The 19,013-nt window shown below is 34.8% G+C and overlaps 1 protein-coding gene across 2 annotated transcripts in view; it reads left to right on the top strand.

Moving 5' to 3' along the window:
• DPH5 (diphthamide biosynthesis 5) overlaps positions 1–18,751 on the top strand; it is a 39,525-nt gene extending 20,774 nt beyond the window's left edge. Inside the window, exons 5-8 of one of the 2 annotated variants that reach the window (XM_082614333.1) lie at positions 7,262–7,382; positions 12,389–12,428; positions 13,907–14,010; positions 15,503–18,751. In XM_082614333.1, coding sequence (XP_082470459.1) covers positions 7,262–7,382; positions 12,389–12,428; positions 13,907–14,010; positions 15,503–15,726 — 489 coding nt within the window. In that variant the 3' untranslated portion in view covers positions 15,727–18,751. The remainder of the gene's footprint in view (positions 1–7,261; positions 7,383–12,388; positions 12,429–13,906; positions 14,011–15,502) is intronic. The other variant, XM_082614332.1, reaches the window with a different exon arrangement.
• The last annotated feature ends 262 nt before the right edge of the window (positions 18,752–19,013 follow it).

The raw sequence follows: 19,013 nt of genomic DNA, 5'->3' as shown, positions 1-19,013 counted from the left end.
AATACCATTGCCCAGGTGTTTTCTCATTTTGGTTGGTTGTATTAACTTGTCGTTTCTAGAGAAGTTGCCTCCTGTCCTAAGAACCCTGTGCCAGTCTTCCTATGCTTTCAGGACCATTATCAATCTTAGAACTGATTATGTAGAAGAATACGATTGGGTTTGTCTTATTCCCAGACTCTCGAAGGCATGATATTTCCCTGAAGTATCTCCTTTTTTCTTATGAACAATTGGTAGTCCCAGCATAGATAATAAGCATATGTATGTTAAGTGAAAGAAGTGAGACATAGAAGACCACATAATTTATGATTCTATTTACCTAAAGTGTCCAGAAAAAGCAAATCTATAGAGACAGAAAGCAATTAATGGTTGGCTGAGGCTGAGGATGAGGACAAGGATTAAGTATAAATGGACATAAGGGATCTGGAGTGATAAAAATTCTCTAAAACTGGATATAGTGATGGTTGTACAACTTAGATTTACTAAAAATCATTTCATGTATACTTGGAATGAGTGAATGTTATGGTATGATAATTATACCTCAGTAAAGTGGTTTAGAAAAGGAATTATAAGGGGTTTTCTAGATGGACAAGAAGTTAAAAGACATTCCCAAAAGAGAGAAAGGTAGAGTTAGAGAGTCATGGAGGCACTTTGGGGCATCTGCAAGGTACTACAGAAACACAAGTGAATCCATACATACATACCACAGAAACCTTGGCTATCTAGAAATTAGTTAACACAAGACTTACAATAAGTATGTTGGGTAAAAACTGACTACATATTGGGAAGAATTAGTAAAGGAAAGGTATAATGGATATAATGGAAAAGGTTTAGAGTTTAACTGTAAGTTAAAAGGTTTTGGTTTTACTTTTTGCTCAGTTGGTAACTAAGGAGTCATCTAACTGCTCTGGATCTTAAGTTTCTTAACTACAAGGGGATGAGGTGGGAACAGGGAGGAACGTTGGACAAAACTAGTGGTTTTCAAAGTGCACCATGATTTATGAAGATGCTTTAGGGTTCTGCAGATAATGAAGTAATTGACACCAAAACACAAAGAATAAATCCCTGAGGAGCCAGGTCATTATCTTTAACTCAATTTTTAACATCAGTGATGTTCTATGTAAGAATTCATTTGGAAAAAAGATTTGTCACTAAAAAGTATGAAGAATACTAAACTAGCTAAGTTCTAATATCCTATAGTTTTGGAAGCTAAAAAGCTGGCCTGTTGGGACCTCCCTGTTGGCGCAGTGGTTAAGAATCCACCTGCCAATGCAGGGGACACAGGTTCGAGCCCTGGTCTGGGAAGATCCCACATGTTGTGGAGCAACTAAGCCCATGTGCCACAACTACTGAGCCTGTGCTCTAGAGCCTGCGAGCCACAACTACTGACCCCACGTGCCACAACTACTGAGCCTGCGTGTCTAAAGCCTGTGCTCTGCAACAAGAGAAGCGACCACAATGAGAAGCCCGCGCACCACAACGAAGGGCAGCCCCCGCTCTCAGCAACTGGAGAGAAAGCCCGCGTGCAACAACAAAGACCCAATGCAGCCAAAAATAAATAAATAATTAAAAAAAAAAAAGATTTATTAAAAAAAAAGCGGGCCTGTTTTCCACCTTTAGGCAAAGGATACATAAACCAAGATATGTTAGATACTCAAATTTTCATTGAGTTAATTTTAAGATTTTTTGCAATTAAAATATTAGTTATAAACATGTATACTTTAAAATCATGTTACTTGAAATTCCTAAGTAACAGATATTTCTCATACTTATTTGTATTTTGAGGATTTTTCTAGTCAAAGAAAAATCCATTTATTTGTCGAGAGCCAGGCAAGGTGGTTGTATTTAGACATTCCTGATAACGAAAAATCAGAGATTTTTCTCAGTACACAAAAGACAAGAGGAACAAGTGCTTCTTCTCTTGAAATCTTCAAGTTAGGCATTTAGCAGCTTAATCATGCAGAATCAGAATTGCTTTTATTATCGTTGCTGCTTTTGAAGAGCCACTTACAAAATAACGTTTTTTCTTAATAACAAATAACATATATACGCATAGAAAATCAGGAAAATACAGTAAGTATAAAGAAGAAAATAAAAGCATCCATAGTCTCACCACGTGAAGGTAACCATAGTTACCATTTTGGTATGTTTTCTTTCAGTCTTTTTACTTAGCACTTACTGTGTGTACATTCTCCTGAATCTGACAGGCTAAAAAAGAATTACAGTTCCTAAAATAATTTTTTTGCCTGGTACTTTCATTTATTGTTAGCCATTTGTGTGATAGAATATGTTAATTCTTTTGTAAAAGTTTGGTGACTGAAATGATTTTGAGACATTTTTAAAGGAAAGATAAATAAGACAGTTTGAAACTAGGTAGCAATGATTTCTGCATTTAAAACTGCATTATCAGTTGTGGCTGACTTCAGGGAAAAAGGTTGTATAATTTTCTCATCATTATGAAATGCTTCCACTTTCGCTGACTGTTGCATGAGTGACCTTGATTATTACCATATGTTCCTCTGTTTATATAATACATATCTACTTTGGGAAAAAAATGTATATTACTTTCAAAAAATAAGAACTCATTTCCTTCCTTTTTTTTAAATAACACAACACTCATTGTGATAGTCAGCATTTTTGACCTTGTAGTAGTTCTTACTGTTAGTTTTCAGAAGCGTTAAATTGCTTTCATTGTTGTCCAGGCACTATTGTAGAAATGATAAAACCTAACGAGTACAAAGAACACTTAACTAGGTAATAAAGGTATTAGAGCTCTACATTACTATGTAACCTTAGAAGAATTCATCTAATAAGTTCTCTGTTCTTTTAGTCACTTTGGAATTATTTTTGACCACCTGTTAAATCATGAGCATGTTAAAATTTTTTTCCTTCCTTTCCATTTCCTTTTTTTAGTCATTATTTTAATAGCCACCTTCCCATCATTCTCTTCCACTTTATAGTTTTCTGCTTAAATTGTAGATCTGATTGTGCCGTTGTACTCAAACAATCCTGGTAAATCTCTATCCTATAAGAGTATTCAGTTGCTTGCATATGTTTATGTGCTTACCATATTATAAACTCCTTAATTTACTTATCTTCACATCTTCCATGGTGCTTTATTGCAGTGCCATGCACATATAATCAATGTGTAACAAATATTTGCTGAGTTGAATTGCTTATTTATTTATTCCCCCCTCCCCACCCCCTACCCCAAGTTGGATCTTGTCTTTGGAATTGTATGCTTCAAGTTGTAATTCTTTCACTTAATTTGTATGTGGGTTCTCTCATTTATATGTGAAAATATAAATCTAGCTGCTCTTCTGTCTACATAGTCATTCAGCTTTATCTGTGTACCTAGTTGTAGCCATGTGTATAATCTTTCTTACTGTTAGCAAAAGTCAGTGTTTTATCAATGTTAAGCAAAATGCATATGAAGATTAAAAACAAGTATTCTATATAAAAAACTAGTAACTCTTGATTATATGGTTTTGTAGTACATTTTTTGACAATTCTGCTGGCTCAGCTTTCTTTTACCTCACAGATTTAAGTGATCTGATTAGGATATACATATATAAAAGATACATGTGGGGCTTGATAGAGTTCTTAGCAAGTTAAATTTTCTAATTTTTCCATATCCAGAAAAGATACTTTTTAACCTAAAAATCACAAAATATTTTCATTTCAATATAAAATACCAAAGCATTAAAATATAATTATAAAATGGAGTTTTCAAAGCATCTGTGCTTCTGAAAGAAAGGAAATACTGGCAGCGAGATGAATTAAGACTATTAAGGTCATTCGGGCAGGTGGTACTGAGAACTCAAACTAAGGTAGAGGGAAAAGAAGTTAATAGTTTCTAGATAAACTGTAGAGCTAGAATTGACAGGAATTGGTACCTGGTAAGGTGTCAGGAATTAGAGATACTTGTTAGAGGCAAAGTCAGGCAATACTTATTTCTAGATACTTGATTAGTGCCACTGTAAATACTGCCCAGGATTTCCCACCTCTGTTACTTTGTTCACATCATCTCATTCTTCTGCATGTTCAACTTCCCCAGGGTAAATCTTACCCATCCTTTAAGGTCCAGCTTATATCCTGTCTATTCAGAAGTTACCTTCAGGTGCGCTCTCTGTGGGGGAAATGCTGAACTCTTATACAATTTATATCTAATTTTTTATTATTATTTATTACCTCATATTTGTCTTTCTTGTGCATCTTTTCACTCTTAACTAGTGCCTTATATATAATTAAGTAAATCATTTTGAATTGAATTTTTGTCTTCAATTGATAAAAAACATGATCCAATATCAAGTTAGATAAACTGCTCTCCTTATAACTTACTCTAGGTTAAAACACACACAGAAAGCCTGTATTTACCTACTGTTTTTGAAAACAGTTCTTTTTGTAATCTTTAAATGTAGATCTGCATCAATAATGGTTTGGGGGAAAATGATCACAAGCAAAAAGGCTTACATTTTTAGGATGGTGGGTGCTTAGGCTTCTGTAAGCTCAGTTCTCGTCACTGTATGACTCTGTTCCAGTTTCTTTTTGTAATTTACTGGTAAGTCCTTGAATTGTGAAACACAAAGGAATTGGCCTTTCTGTTCTTTGAGGTACTGACATCTAAATGGCGAAACTGTTTGCATAATGTTCCAGAATTCATTGAAGAAGTTTGTACCACAGCCATGGAAATGGTTACAGTCTATAAATCAGGGTCCTAGAAAGCAGTGCTTATGTGAGGTTTTCTTTAATCCCCCAAATTAGACAATTGAAAGACGCTTTTACATAAAGTGTTTTAACTAATGTTTATATGTGACTAGCATCTCAATTCTCTTTTAAATCATCTATCCCCTTCTTTCTGAATGAAGAATTTACCTCCATGACTATATTTTCATGACTCTAAAAATATTGAAAAGCTTTTTAAAGTATTTATATATGGTTGCATATGGAATTTTCTTTAACTCTAATGGTTTTCCTTTAAAGTTTTTTTAATAGAGTAATGTTAATATTTTAAAATCTGATCAGAGATGCCAAAAATCCTTTTAAGAATGTAAACGATTGAACTTGTCAGAATTAAATCATAAACATAGTTTCAAATGTTTGGTAATATTTTTGAGCTCACTCTAGTAAGGAGAGCAGTTGGATTATAGCACAACACAGCATTTTAGAACATCTTCATATCATCATTATAAACATTATCGTTGTTATATTATCAAATTCCTAACATTTATTGAGTCTTTATTATGGCACTAGGCACTACATACAGTATGTCATTTAATCCTTAACAAAACACATTATTAGGTTTATAATTATTATATCCATTTTGCAAGGGAGTTCCTCCTGAAAGTCACCGAACTAGTCACCATGATCATCCCAACTAGTAGGAACCAGAGCCATGACTCCAGAGCTTTTGCCTGCTATGTCAGGTATAAGTGAGACTGCATACTTCGTGAGGACCGGAGCTCTGCTTTGCTTCTCACTTTATGCCTAGTATAATGCCTGGCACATAGTGGATGATTTATAATAAATATTTGTTGGACAGATTTGCCTCTTATAGAACAACAACAATAACAGAAGCCCTCAACAGAGCTAGGCTTAGTCCTTGTAGCTTGGGTGAATGTATTCCAGGGATCTTATATTGGAACTCTAAATACATTTATTACAGAGAAACCATGTTAGGTGTGGCTGGAAGGTTTATGACTGAATTCTGAGAGTTACATGGGTCTTTGTACACTAATCTATGAATTCGACTGCCACTGGATAGCATGGCTTCTATGGGGAAATACCTTTTCGGACAATTTTCAAATGGACTTTGGGAATAAAGCCTATTGGTAGGTAGGTTGGAGGTTGTGGCCATATAAGGAATATGATGAACCTTCCCTTGGGATCTCAAAGTCACCATTATGAATATCGGTGATAGTTTCTAAGCCCTCAACATATAAAAATTGAGAAAAGTTGAGGTTCTTTAGTGATGGAGGGATGGAGGACTTTGAATGTCGTAGCTTCTCTCTTTCCTCCCTATATGTGTCTTGCAGCAGGTTCTGAAAACTGAGAAGCCTGGGGATGATAATCCCTTCTCCAGACCAGTTTCTTCATTTTTCAAATAAAGAACTTTAGGCTTAGAAAAGTTAGGTGAGTTCCTGAAGTCACACAGCTGTTTCAATTACACAGCTAATTTACGGCAGAGGACTAGATGTAATTTCCAGCATTTAGTGCTTTCCAGCTCTACTAAAAATTCTTTCAGGCATTCTTTAAATTGAATAATTAAATCTTTACATAACAACTTCAGTGTTATGTTTTACCATATATTAAGTCTTTGAAAATAAAATCCTTTGTGCAGTGCCTGGATAAGAACTCATATAAGCATATTATTCACAGTTCGAATAACTTTTTACATGTTATTTGATTCGTACACCCCTGTGGATTGGAAGGACATATGTTATTACTGTTCCTATTTTAAGGATTAAGACTTAGAAAGAATAATGTCACACAGCTAACAAGTTGAGGAACTAAAATTCAAAACTAGATTTTCTCAGCATAAGATTTGGAGTTGGACTCACTTAAGTGAGATGTGCAGCCAGCCTGGAAGCAAGTTGGAACAAAGCAAGCTTCTTGGTTGTGTGATGGTCAAGTGGAGTGGGTGGGCCTCTTGGGGGGAAAGGAGGAGGTCTGGGAAAAGGCCTATCACTGAACTCTATAGTGAGGGAATAAACAGTGGGTAAAGTAGGGGAGTAGGTTTTGGGAATGGCTGCAGTGAGTATACAGTGCATGAATTTTACTGAGACGTCATGGTAGAAAGGAGCTCTTCCTCAGACCTAGGTTTGAGTTTCTTTTTCACTGCTAACTAGCTGTGTGACCTTAGGCAAGTCAGTTGATCTTGACAGTGGACTCATCTGTAAAGTGAGGATAATATTTTTGTGAACTGTGCTCTGACTGCTCAAAAGTCTTTTTTTTTTTTTTTTTTGGCTTCCTTCTGGGTTCTTTGTATTTCAGTATTTTTAGCAGCTACCTAGCTAAATCATGAAGTAGTTACATATGTTCCCATACTGAATGCAGAAATACTAGAAATCTCCAACTGAAAGGGCATCAGAATGACACCAGCTGCTGTGGATCAAAGAGAATTTTTATTACCTTTTTTTTTGTGTGACAGACTTGATACCCAGTCCATCTCAAGTTTGGTTCTTGCTTTTTATTTTTATTGTTGTCTATGAAATAGTAGTGAATTGTTCCATCATTAATTAATTTTAGTTTTTATTTTTTCTAGTTGTATAGGTTTGGAGAGACAGTGTCTGTTGTTTTTTGGACAGACACTTGGAGACCAGAAAGCTTTTTTGACAAAGTGAAGAAGAACAGACAAAACGGCATGCACACATTATGCTTACTAGGTAAGGGCTGTGGAGTTTCTTTAGGATGACAATATGGAGTTGTCATATTGTTCTCATTTTGATTTTGTGTGAAGGTGAAACTGTTCTGTGGGATACAGGCTAGCTACTCTATGCATGGCATGCTCTCCCCCGTACTCTGTGGAGAAATGAATTTTCTGTTCCAAATATGATATGGCTACTCCTACATATGTGCCATAGTTCGTGCTGCTGCCTACTTATGCCCTAATAGATCCTCGCCATCTTTTACCCATTTGTCCATTAAGACCCTGTTCTGGTCAGTTTACAGCAATTCAGTAGACGTATTGAGCATTTATTCTTACCACGTTCCATCCTGTCTTCCTTACGGTGTCCTTTGAATACTGCAGTATTAATGCTATCAGAATCACAGAATTATAGATCTGAAAGAGACTCTTGAGATCATCTTACTGAAGCCCTATTTTACAGATGAAGTTGAGGCCCAGAGATATTGAATCATTTTCCCACTGTCACTCAGATTATTAGTTGCAGAATTCATAGAATCCAAATAGCTTGTTATTCACAGCTCTTTTCACTGTATTATGCTGCCAAATTCTGTTTCTTACCTAGTGTGGAAATGGCTGGGATCACTGTCTTTGTACACTAAGCTGGTGGTACTGATAGAGCTTCAGAAGGGATGGGCTGCGTTTGTCAGCAGAGGTACTGGAATTGTACTGATTCATATTTGCTATCAGTTCCTATTCTACAGTGTGTGTTGTAAAAATGCTATAACCAGAGCTTTAATCTGTGGCTAGTCAACAGAAAAGAAATAACTGGCATCTTTGATAACTTTGAAATGACACTTATACTTGGGATCAGAAGACAAAATCTGAGTGCTACTATATACTAGCTAGAGAATATTGTAAACAGTCCTTACCTTTGCCTTCATTTTTATCAAATAGGAATAATCTTTTCTTGCCTCATGGAAGTGTTTAGAGCAGTACTTCTCAATTTGTGGTGAAGGACCAAGTTTTTTATACATGTGTGTGTGTAGATATGTGTGTATGTACACACACACATATAAAATAAATATACGTAAAAATAAATACATATATTTATTTACTTTTAAGTTTCTAATCTTTTGTGTCAAAGTCAAATTACTGTAAGTGTTTGTAAACACTTAGTCTTACTCCTGTAGTTTTTTTTTAATCATTTATTGGGAACAAAATTCTCACATAGTGGCATCAGTCCTCGGATCATACATTGAATTGCACTGTTTTAGTGATACTGTGTGTGAAGTCACAGCAGAAGAATGTCTGCCACATAGCACAGAATCAGGGCAAAGAATGAACCCATGGTTTTGGCCTCTGTAGTAAGTACAGATATTCAGAACATTAGAAAAGATTCCTATTTGCCAAAGGCATTTAGGTTATTTGTATAATATAGACAGTTCTCTATTATTCAATAATATATAATTTGTACATTATCAGAACCTCAATCAATATGTCTCTTTTAAAAGAGAAGACTGTAGAAAAGTTTTACTAATGTTTAACATTTCTTATAGGGTAGAAATCAGAAATTATCTAGCAGGGGTTAGCAAACTAGCACCCGTGGATCAAATCTAGCCTACTGCCTGTTTTATAAATAACGTTTAATTAGAACATAGCCATGCTACTTCATTTATGTATTATCTGTGGCTGCTTTCATGCTCCACTGGCAGTGATAAGTAATTTTGACAGAGACCTTGTGGCCCTCAGAACCTAAAATATTTACTACCTACTTCTTTACAGAACAAGTTTACTGACTCCTGATCTAAAGTGAAATTCTACCTAATCTGATGTGGTACACCCTGTATCCTCCAGTGATTCTCTTTCCTATTACCTTGTATTATTTCTTTTAAGTCTTACCATCCATCTGAATTATTTTATTAACTTGTTGGTTTTCTTCCCTACTTCATAAGAGCAGGGACTTTATCTTGCTCATTCCCCTCTTCCTAATGTCTAGAAGTCTGGCACAGTGTAGCTGTTCAACAAATATGTAATGGAAGTTAATTGGTTGAAGTTTACTTTTAGCTTATTTTCTCAGACTTGGATCTTATTACCCATTGGCACAGAAAGTGTTTTAACTCTTTCTAGCTCATTCAGTTCCAGCTAGAATACATCCTTTTTACTCCATTAACATTGACATCTAATTAATTCTAGATCTAGATCAGGCCATGCATGCTCCTCTAACATTTTTTTGGCTTATGCCTATATCCCACAATTAACTGGTATAATAATGTTTTCTTATTTTAGTTTATTACCAGGGCAGTTTAGTAATTCATTATTAATTAGCTTTATAGTTTTGTGTTTAGATTTTCCATGTGGAAAGATACTAGTTTTCCTTTTTTTGTAGTTCCTACTGGCAGGCCAACTGTAACACACTTGTTAATTCATGTGGAATATGCCATTAGATATTTCCATCATGTTATCTTAAACTTAGATGCAATTAAGGCCAGCAGTATGTAGAAAGTCAAACTAGAAGGATGTGAGAAGGACAGCTGTTAAACGGACTTTTATAAAAGGCAGAAGTAGAAGTATATGCAACTGAGGGATAAAAAATAAGGATTCATTGGAGCTCAGGCACTAAAAAGCATGTGTGTGTGTGTGTTTTACAACAGAACTGAGAGGTTTTAAAACAGAATGGGGAGAAAAGTAGTCTTAAGAGGCAAGCTACCTGATAACATCTTGATGTATCATAAAAAATGGGGGAAAGGAGGAAAAATAGGATTTATCTTTTGGAAGCTTTGTAAGGACAGAAAATCAGTTTACAGTATTTATTGAGTATTTACTGTATGCCCAGTGTGGAGTTAGGTTCTTCTGGAATACTAAGGAAGTATTAAGACATGGGTCCTGCCCTCAGGGTTTTGAAATCTAGTTGGAACTAATGTGCTGTGTACATGAAAGTTTATAGAACAGTTAAGTTCTATTGTATGGAGAGGCAGGAAGGACAAACCAGAACTTTGGCTCTTGAACTTTCTCTAAGAGCTGCCTCTTTTCTTGGCTTTCCTGGGAAAAAACAAACAAGGTTAAACAATATATTTTCCTTGCTCCATTAACAAAAACAGGAACAAGGTGTGAAGTATAAGATATCATGATTCCAAATTCTCAAACCATAGATCTCATCATTTAATCACCTGGAATTCTCATTATTCAAATTAGTACGTATTTATTGAATGCCTGCTATGGGCCATGCCCTGTAGGGATTAGTGAGACTATGTCATGGTAAGAAACCATAGAGAATTTAAAATTTACTTGGAAGGATAAGACTGATACATATAATGTAATTAGAGATTAATAAAATATAGCATTAATTGTATGGATATTTCAGAGTACAAAGAGCATTTAAGAGGAAGTCAGTAAAGGCTTTCTGAAAGAGCTGGGACTTTTACTCTACTTAAAGGGTAGATAATTTAAGATGGGCTGGTGGTAGTAGAGCCATGTGAACAAATTTATTCAGTAGAATTTATGGAGTATCTACTAGGTACTTGCATTATGCTAGGTGCTGGTACTAAGATGAATAGGAGAAACTTACATTCTAGCAAGTAGAAGTAGAAAGGAATAATTATGGCCTGTGTGAAGACAAGGGAAAAGTATCAAGATAGGTCTGTCTTGAGATTAATTCACTAATGCAGTCTTATGTTCAATTAAAAAGCATTTGCCTGTAAAAATTCTCCCCAACCCTCTTAATTTTTAAAATCAAATTCTGTAGAGCATATCAGTAAAAAAGTAAAAATATTGAAGATATTAAATTAAAAACTTAAGTATGACAACATTTCAGAAGCTCAAGGTGAATACATTAATAAATGTGTTTAATTAAAAAAATATATTACAACTGTTGTGTAAAGGAGCTCAAAGTTGACTTATATATAATTAATTGTATTGCAGGCCATATTTCAATAATAGATACGCATTTTTTCCTATATGTGCCAGACAAGTGGCAATATTAAATAATTAATGATATTTCGAACCTGAAAAATATATTCACTGCTGGTTCCAAGAATATTTAGAAATACATGTAAGGGATTATCTCTGGAGTATTTTCCAAGCAAATACTTAGTATCCTTTATGAGAAAAACTTTTATAATCACTTGGGAAAGCTGTAGAAGTCTATCAGAAAGACCCCTCAGTTACACTATATTTATTTTTGCAAAAACAAACTTTGACTGAACCATTTGTTTTCAGCATGTAGAACAGGAAGCAGCTGTCGCTCTTGCTGTTGTGTGCTGAGTTCCTGTGAGGATGTAGAGTGATTCTGCTTTTTTACCTTCTACTGAATTGTTTAGCTGAGCATCAGTGATTAAAAAGTGTAAAGGATCAAATCTTTGTGATGCTTGCATTGTCAAGCTTTATTAGAGCAAAGACTACGTGGGTTTTGGCCGCTGTGGTAGCCCTGTACCTGGCTACCAGTCAGTGCTCAGGAAATCCCAATTAAAGTATGAATACTTGGTATTAAAGTATGCATAAGTTATTAGGCATGTCTTACCATTCACAAGAAAGCAAAAGTCTCTTTTCAAAATGTGGTAAGAATTTTCTTTTATTTATGTTACATGCATTGAAGCTTATATTCTAGTGCCTGAAAAATAGGTAAGAAGAGGAACATAACAAGACTTTTCAGTTGGTTCTATGAAGTTACCACCTAATAGAAATGAACACAAAAATTTTGATTAGCTGTTTGGTAGTGTATATGCCAATATTTATCTAACTCTTTCCTGTGTCTTCTTTTCCAAGAGGAAATTTGATCCTTTCAGGATGGTCTCAGGGCCAACTTCATGTTTGTTTTCTAACTAATGACCTTTACACAACCACAAGCTTCCCTTCTTCTTCATATTTCCTTTAAAAAGTGTCCAGATACAAGTGTGAGGAACGATTGTCATAGACTCAATCAAATTAGCATTTTGGAGACTTGAGAAATAATGTCTACCACAAACTTAGGTGACTCAGTTGAAGTTTACACGTAGGATTTTGGATAAAGTAGTTAATTAAAAGAGAACTATTTTTTACTTCCTACAGACATCAAAGTAAAGGAGCAGTCTTTGGAAAATCTAATCAAGTAAGTTCTTATTCTGAGAATGCTTACATCTACTTTAATTCCGTGAACAATAAGTTCTACTTAAGTAACATGGGTTCTAAAGATTGTTGAAAATCAGTTTTCAGTAACAGTGCAAAATTAAATACTTTCAATCTTATGAAATGATAAGCAGTGTGATAGATAGAGTAGAAATAGCAATAGATTTCTTGAGTCAGTACTGAGAACAGTGGTTGGCACCTGATAGGCACTCAGTAAGTATTTGTGGAATGAGTTAATTGGAAGTCAGAAGACACGGGTTTGAGTCTTGAGTTGGCCTCTGGTTATGTGCTCTTGGGCAAGTTACTTCCATTTCTGAGCTGTATTTTCTTCATTTGTGTAATGGAAGTACTAACCCCTTTTGCTTATAGGTGCAGTGTCCAATACAGTAGCTGCTACCCACATGTAACTAATGAGCACTTTAAATATGTATGGCTAATGTAACTGAGGAACTGAATTTATAATTTAATTTTAATTAAATTAAAACATACTCAACTTAGTTAATAGAAAACATTTAAGTATATTTAGAACAATTCAGTATGTAAATCTACTTTTACAACCATGAATTTTATGAAATCTAAATACAGATCAAGTATTTCCAATGAAAATTTAACATTTGAATTAAGATGTGCTAAAATATAAAATACATTCCAGATTTCAAAGACTTAGTACAAAAACAATCTTTGATAATTTTTATAGGAATAAATGTTGAAATATAACATTCTGGATCTATTGGGTTAAATAAACATACTAAAGTTATTTTTTTCTTTTTTTTTTTACTTTTATTAATGTAGAGACTATAGAAAATTTAAAATTATGTTTACTGTTTGCACTATATTCCTCTTGGAGAGTGCTGACTTACAGAATTGTTTTGAGAGTCAGTAAAATAATCTATATGAACTGTTTTGTAAACTGCAAAAGCATTGTTTTTATTTTGATCATTGGGCAAATGTGATAGGCTTTTGAGGTATATGGAAGTAAACATCTTATCCTCCAAGATTTTGAGATATTTATCGCTTTAGTTTACTTTTTTTAGAGGAAGATGTGAAAAGAAGGATATGTGGTTTAAACATGGTAATAAAAATGAACACTATAGAACCTGATTAAACTAAGGTATAGAACAAATTGCTTATTTTGAATTATTTTTGCCTGAAGTATCACTTCGAATAAAAGTAACTTTGATTTAAACATTTATCTTTTAAGTTGTTGGACTTTTATTTCTGCCAGCATTTCAGTGAGATGAGAGGGCATTTGAAGTAGAACAATGAAAAAATGGTTAAGAAACTTAAGATAAATGATCACTGTATCCGTGCTTTAATGTATACTTAAAGTGGGTAACAAGTGACCACTTCAAACATAATGTAGACTATGGTAATTGAGTATACCTGGGGGAGTAACTGTGTTAAAAATATATTGTGTAATTTCATGGCTAAGAACAGTGGCATCTAGTTTTACACTTACAGGGGAAGAAAGATCTATGAACCTCCTCGTTATATGAGTGTAAACCAAGCAGCCCAGCAACTTCTGGAGATTGTTCAGAATCAGCGAATACGAGGAGAAGAACCAGGTATGAAGAACCTTAAAAGGGCTCTCGTATTCCCCTACTGTTACACTGAGATGTGTATGTAACGTCTGACATACACACACATATATATACCAGCATCACTGAAGTGAGAGTCAGTGTGTTTGCACTGTATTTTTCCATGTCACTTTTTTTCAACATTACCTTAAATCTCATAAGCTGAATGTTCTACTGAAAGAAAAATAATGGAGTTCCTTCTAGTAAAATTAATATCATTCTAGAAAGTAAGGATTTTTTACAAATTAACTATAAATCAGCTTTTATGTAAATGTTAACATATAAATATTTTGGTAAAATACAGAACTTCCATTTTAGCCCAAATCTATGGTAAACTCTGTCCTGTAAAAGTATACTTATTCTACTTTTTCTCATTCTCAGCAATTAGACCAGGTATAGTTTTCTTCAGGATAAAGACAAGAGAATTTATCCTTATATTCCTAATATCTAGACATAGTATTAATAGATGTGGTATATAATAAAATGTTCACCGTCAGTAGGTTTTTATTGAGACATTCTTAAATGAATCTGTCATTATATTCTGTTGTTAGGTGCTGACTGGCTTTGAGCACCTATTTCTTGATAGAAAAGATACATGAATAGATTCTTGAATAACATTGGCCTCAGTAGGCCTTGTTAAAGTCATGAAACAAATAATCTGCAAGGGTGCTCTGTATCCATACCTTTACACAGAGTTCCTTACATGCCTGCTTGTCCTTGTAGAAATGATGTGCCCCATTTTGACCATTTTTCAATCAGGACAGCTTTCCCAACTAAACAAAACCACAAGAGGGTCAGCCCTTCAGCTGTCAGGCCAGAGTGAATAATACTAAAGTTCACTAATATTGGTTATTTTGAACTTAAAAGCATAAGGAATGTCATAATGCCTATTATTTGTTAAGGGCTATGTAGTTTACTAAGTACTTTCATATCTATTATCTTAGCCCTTAAACCACCATTTATGACAGATGGTATTCCACTAAAAAAAAAAAATGAAAAAACTGAAGTTTGTCACATAGCTAGGTGGCCAAGCACAGACTCAAATCTGTGTATTTAGCTCATAATCCCCTGGTTTTTCCAGTATATCTTGGCTAATGTGAATATATCTCAAACATTTTATTTAAAATATAAGCATGTAATAAACATTGTCCACTCGGAATCTACTTAAAGACAAATGCTATGCAATAGAGTATGGATACAGGAATTATTCAAGTCCTAAAAATTTAAACTAAGGTAAGTCTTTGGAATTCTGAAAGGATAAAGTTAGGAAGTACTACTTTACTTTATATGTCAGGTAGTGCAAATAATTTAGAAAAGCCTTAGATAAATCAGTAGATAGTGTGTCCATAATGAGTGACTAAGGAGATGTAATATATTTGGGTCTTCTTTGAATGTACTTTGGTACTAGTGTTAGTTTGAATGGATTCAGGATAATGCATTTGCTGAATTGAATGGTGGTATCTTTTTTTTTTTTTAATAGCAGTCACCGAGGAGACACTCTGCGTTGGCTTAGCCAGGGTTGGAGCTGAAGACCAGAAAATTGCAGCAGGCACTTTGCAGCAAATGTGTACTGTGGACTTGGGAGGACCATTACATTCCTTGATTATCACAGGAGGCAGCTTGCATCCACTGGAGATGGAGATGCTAAGTCTGTTTTCCATACCAGAAAATAGCTCAGAATCCCAAAGCATTGATGGACTCTGAACATAGGCATTTCTATTGTTAGATGTTAATTTCAGTTATATATGCAATACACATATTTGTATAACAAATCAAACAGGTCTTTTGGTTTACCTAAGAAGTATAAAACGAGTGACCAAGAAGAAAGATGCTGACTCAACAATGCTTGGTTTCCTTTGGCAATGAGTTTTTTCCCTATGATATCATCAGTTTTTGCTGCTATTTTGGCAGTTTTTCAGGATGTACATACATGGAGCAGACCATGCTGGAAAACTTACAGATAGACATCCATCGACAGAGTCATTTAAAAGCAATTTTTGTTTATGAAATCAGTTTATACAAGGTGGAGCTTTCTTCTTTCTTAAAAAGTCAGATGTCCTGACTGCAAGATAAGTTGTCCTGACAACATTTGGTATTAATGCATATAAACAGAGGTGGGAAGAATAAGTCCCCACCCAACAGTCCTACTTACTTAAAGCTCAGCTGAGCACATGCCACAATGTGACATCCTTTTGAATTGCCTTGTCTTGTTTAGCTGACGTCCTAATTATGTGCCTCATATTCTGCTGTATTTTGGAGGTTATATAATTGTTGAATTATAAATGTTCAGCCAGCCATGTACAGTTGCTATTTGGTTTTAAATAGCATCCTTCACATCCAAGCTGAAAAATGGAAAACTTGCTGACTACAAAATAAAATTTTAAAATATTTAAGTTTGAAAACAACAATGGATTGGTCAAGATTTATCGTATCAGTTAACAGTTAATATGCCTCTGTATGTATGCAAGTAGCCACATTCTTCTTCCTAGTTGTAAATCACACTCCATTTATTATGTTTCGTGACTATGAAGTCTCATACTTTGTCAGTTTATAACAGAAATAGCTTTGCTACATGTTAGTTTAGTTGGTCTAACTCTGAGTACAGTTGACCCTTGAACAACACAGGCTTGAACTGTGTAGGTCTGCATATACGCAGATTTTTTTCACTAAATACATACTACAGTACTACACAATCCATGGTTGGTTGAATCCTCAGATGGTTGAATCCATGGATGTGGAACCAGAGATGTTTTCAACTGCATGGAGGGTCAGTGTCCCTAACCCCGACCTTGTTCAAGGTCAATCAACTGTGTTTTCATGGCCTAATCAACTTATCTGAACTCTTTGTTCAGTAGATCCATAGGAAGTTGAGCAACTACTTGCCTACTTTCTGGAAGCATCAATTAAGAAGAGATTATTTTGAGTTGTTTCATTTCATTTGAGATAAAAGATATTTTAATATATGTGAAACATTCTGTTTTCACTATGTTGGATGAAAAAGAGGAGAGAGACAAGGGCATTTAAGTACCAGTTCTGTATTGTTTTTTTCTAAGGTGTTAAATTAAACAATGAAGAATTATAAAGTGAAGGCCTTCTGGTGTTGGTAGTGGTGGAATAGTTGTAATGTACAAGCCCTCCCAATTATAAACTCTGGAAAAATATAATAAATAACTGTCTAAAGGCACTGGGGAGTGACCAAAAGCAGCCTGAGAACTATGCTTATATGACTTTTCCCTCAGGGCATTCACCAGTCTGTCTGGTGAGGGGGTGGCTGGAACTGAAGAGAAATTGCAGTCTTAATGACTTGAGGTATTGGAGGAATTGGGGGCTGCTTGAGGAGCTGTAAATTGAAGGAGGAAATTCTAGAAATGAAGGTGGCACTGATGGAGGAGACTTCCAATCTGCATATGATTTCCTCTTAAGTCTTTGACTAACTCCTGCATTGTGCATGTGCAGGGAAGATTCTAGTGAACCAGGTGGAAAGCCATAGCTGGAAGGCTGAAAAAGCTGAGCAGAGATTGTCGCTCTCAGTTGCAAGAGAAAACAGTTTGAATCCCAACAAGCTAGAAGCCTTGGTAAGTACCTTAGGCTTTCCCTCAAATCCCCAGAATGGTTGTGTATTATCAGAAAAGGCTGTGCCCAGCACTAAGGATTTGTGCTAAAACTAAAGACAAAATCTTTAACATAATGTAAAATCAAGCTTCCATAAAATCAAGGTGATTAGCCAATAATTTAACTGCCTGCTAGAACAAAGCTTATTTCTTCCGGAGCATAACAAAATGAATCAATCTATCAACAATGCCTAGAATACTATAAAATATTATGAGGCATGCAATGAAACAGGAAAATATGACTTATGGTCAAAAAGAGAAAAGCACACAGTAGAACGAGATCCCAACATAATCCAGATATTGGAATTCGCAGACAAGGATTTCAAAGCAGCTATTAGAACTATGAGGATGAAAAGGAAAAGTGGTTGTAATGAATTAATATAAATGGTACTCTCAGCAGAGAATTGGAAACAAACAAAAAACCCCGAACGGTTGGACTTAGCAACAGAGTGCAGATGATAGATGAATAGAAATTATTGATATCTATCTGAGGAATAAAGAAAAAAGGTTAGAGGGAAGAAAAAAAAAAAGCACAGAACCTCAGTGCCATGTGGGACAATATCAAGCAGTCCAACAAAGATGTTACTGGATCCCCAGAAGAAGAACAGAAAGGAAATAGGGTAGAAAAAATACGAGTAGGTAAAGGCCAAAATTTACCCAAGTTTGGTGAAACTATGAATATACAGATCCAATAAATTTAGTGAACTCAAAGCAGAATAAATGTTAAAACTGATGAAAACCAAAGATAAGAGAGAATCTTAAAAGCCACCAAAAGTGGTATTGGGGAACCCACCAGGGAATAACAAAAATTGACTACTTCTCATCAGAAATAGTGGAGGTCATAAGACAATGGAAAGACAAAATCTACACAAATTCAAAAGCAAAACAAAACTCTTATCAATCCAGTGTTCTAGATCCAGTAAAAATATCCTTCAAAAATAAAGGCAAAATAAAGCAATCTTCATGAAAACAGAATTTGTCACTAGCAGACCTGCACTGCGAGGAAAGCCGAGGGAGAATTTTGGGGCTGAAGGTAAATGACATCAGCTAGAAGGAAGGAAATAATAAGTATGTAAGTATAAATGACTATCAGGTTTTCTTTGCTTCATGTTTTTAAAAGACAACTGACAATTTAACATAGCATTGTGGCATATATGTAGCTGTAAAATATATGCAAATAACACAAGTTGCAGGGGGTAAAGGGAATTATACAGTTGCATAATTATAGTTATGCAGGTTGTTACATTTTATTTGAAGTAGTAGAATACTAACTGTAAGTAGACTGATAAGGGTATGTATTGTAATCCCTTGTCAACTACTATCAAAAAAACACACATGGCAGAGGTAAAAAAAAATTAAGGAATTAAAATTGAATACTGA

Source organism: Mesoplodon mirus (assembly GCF_964341445.2).
Source record: "Mesoplodon mirus genome assembly, chromosome: 3".
In the NCBI taxonomy this organism is placed as follows: Eukaryota; Metazoa; Chordata; class Mammalia; order Artiodactyla; family Ziphiidae; genus Mesoplodon; species Mesoplodon mirus.
Note: the sequence above shows the minus strand (reverse complement) of the source record. Positions and strands in the feature narration are given on the sequence as shown.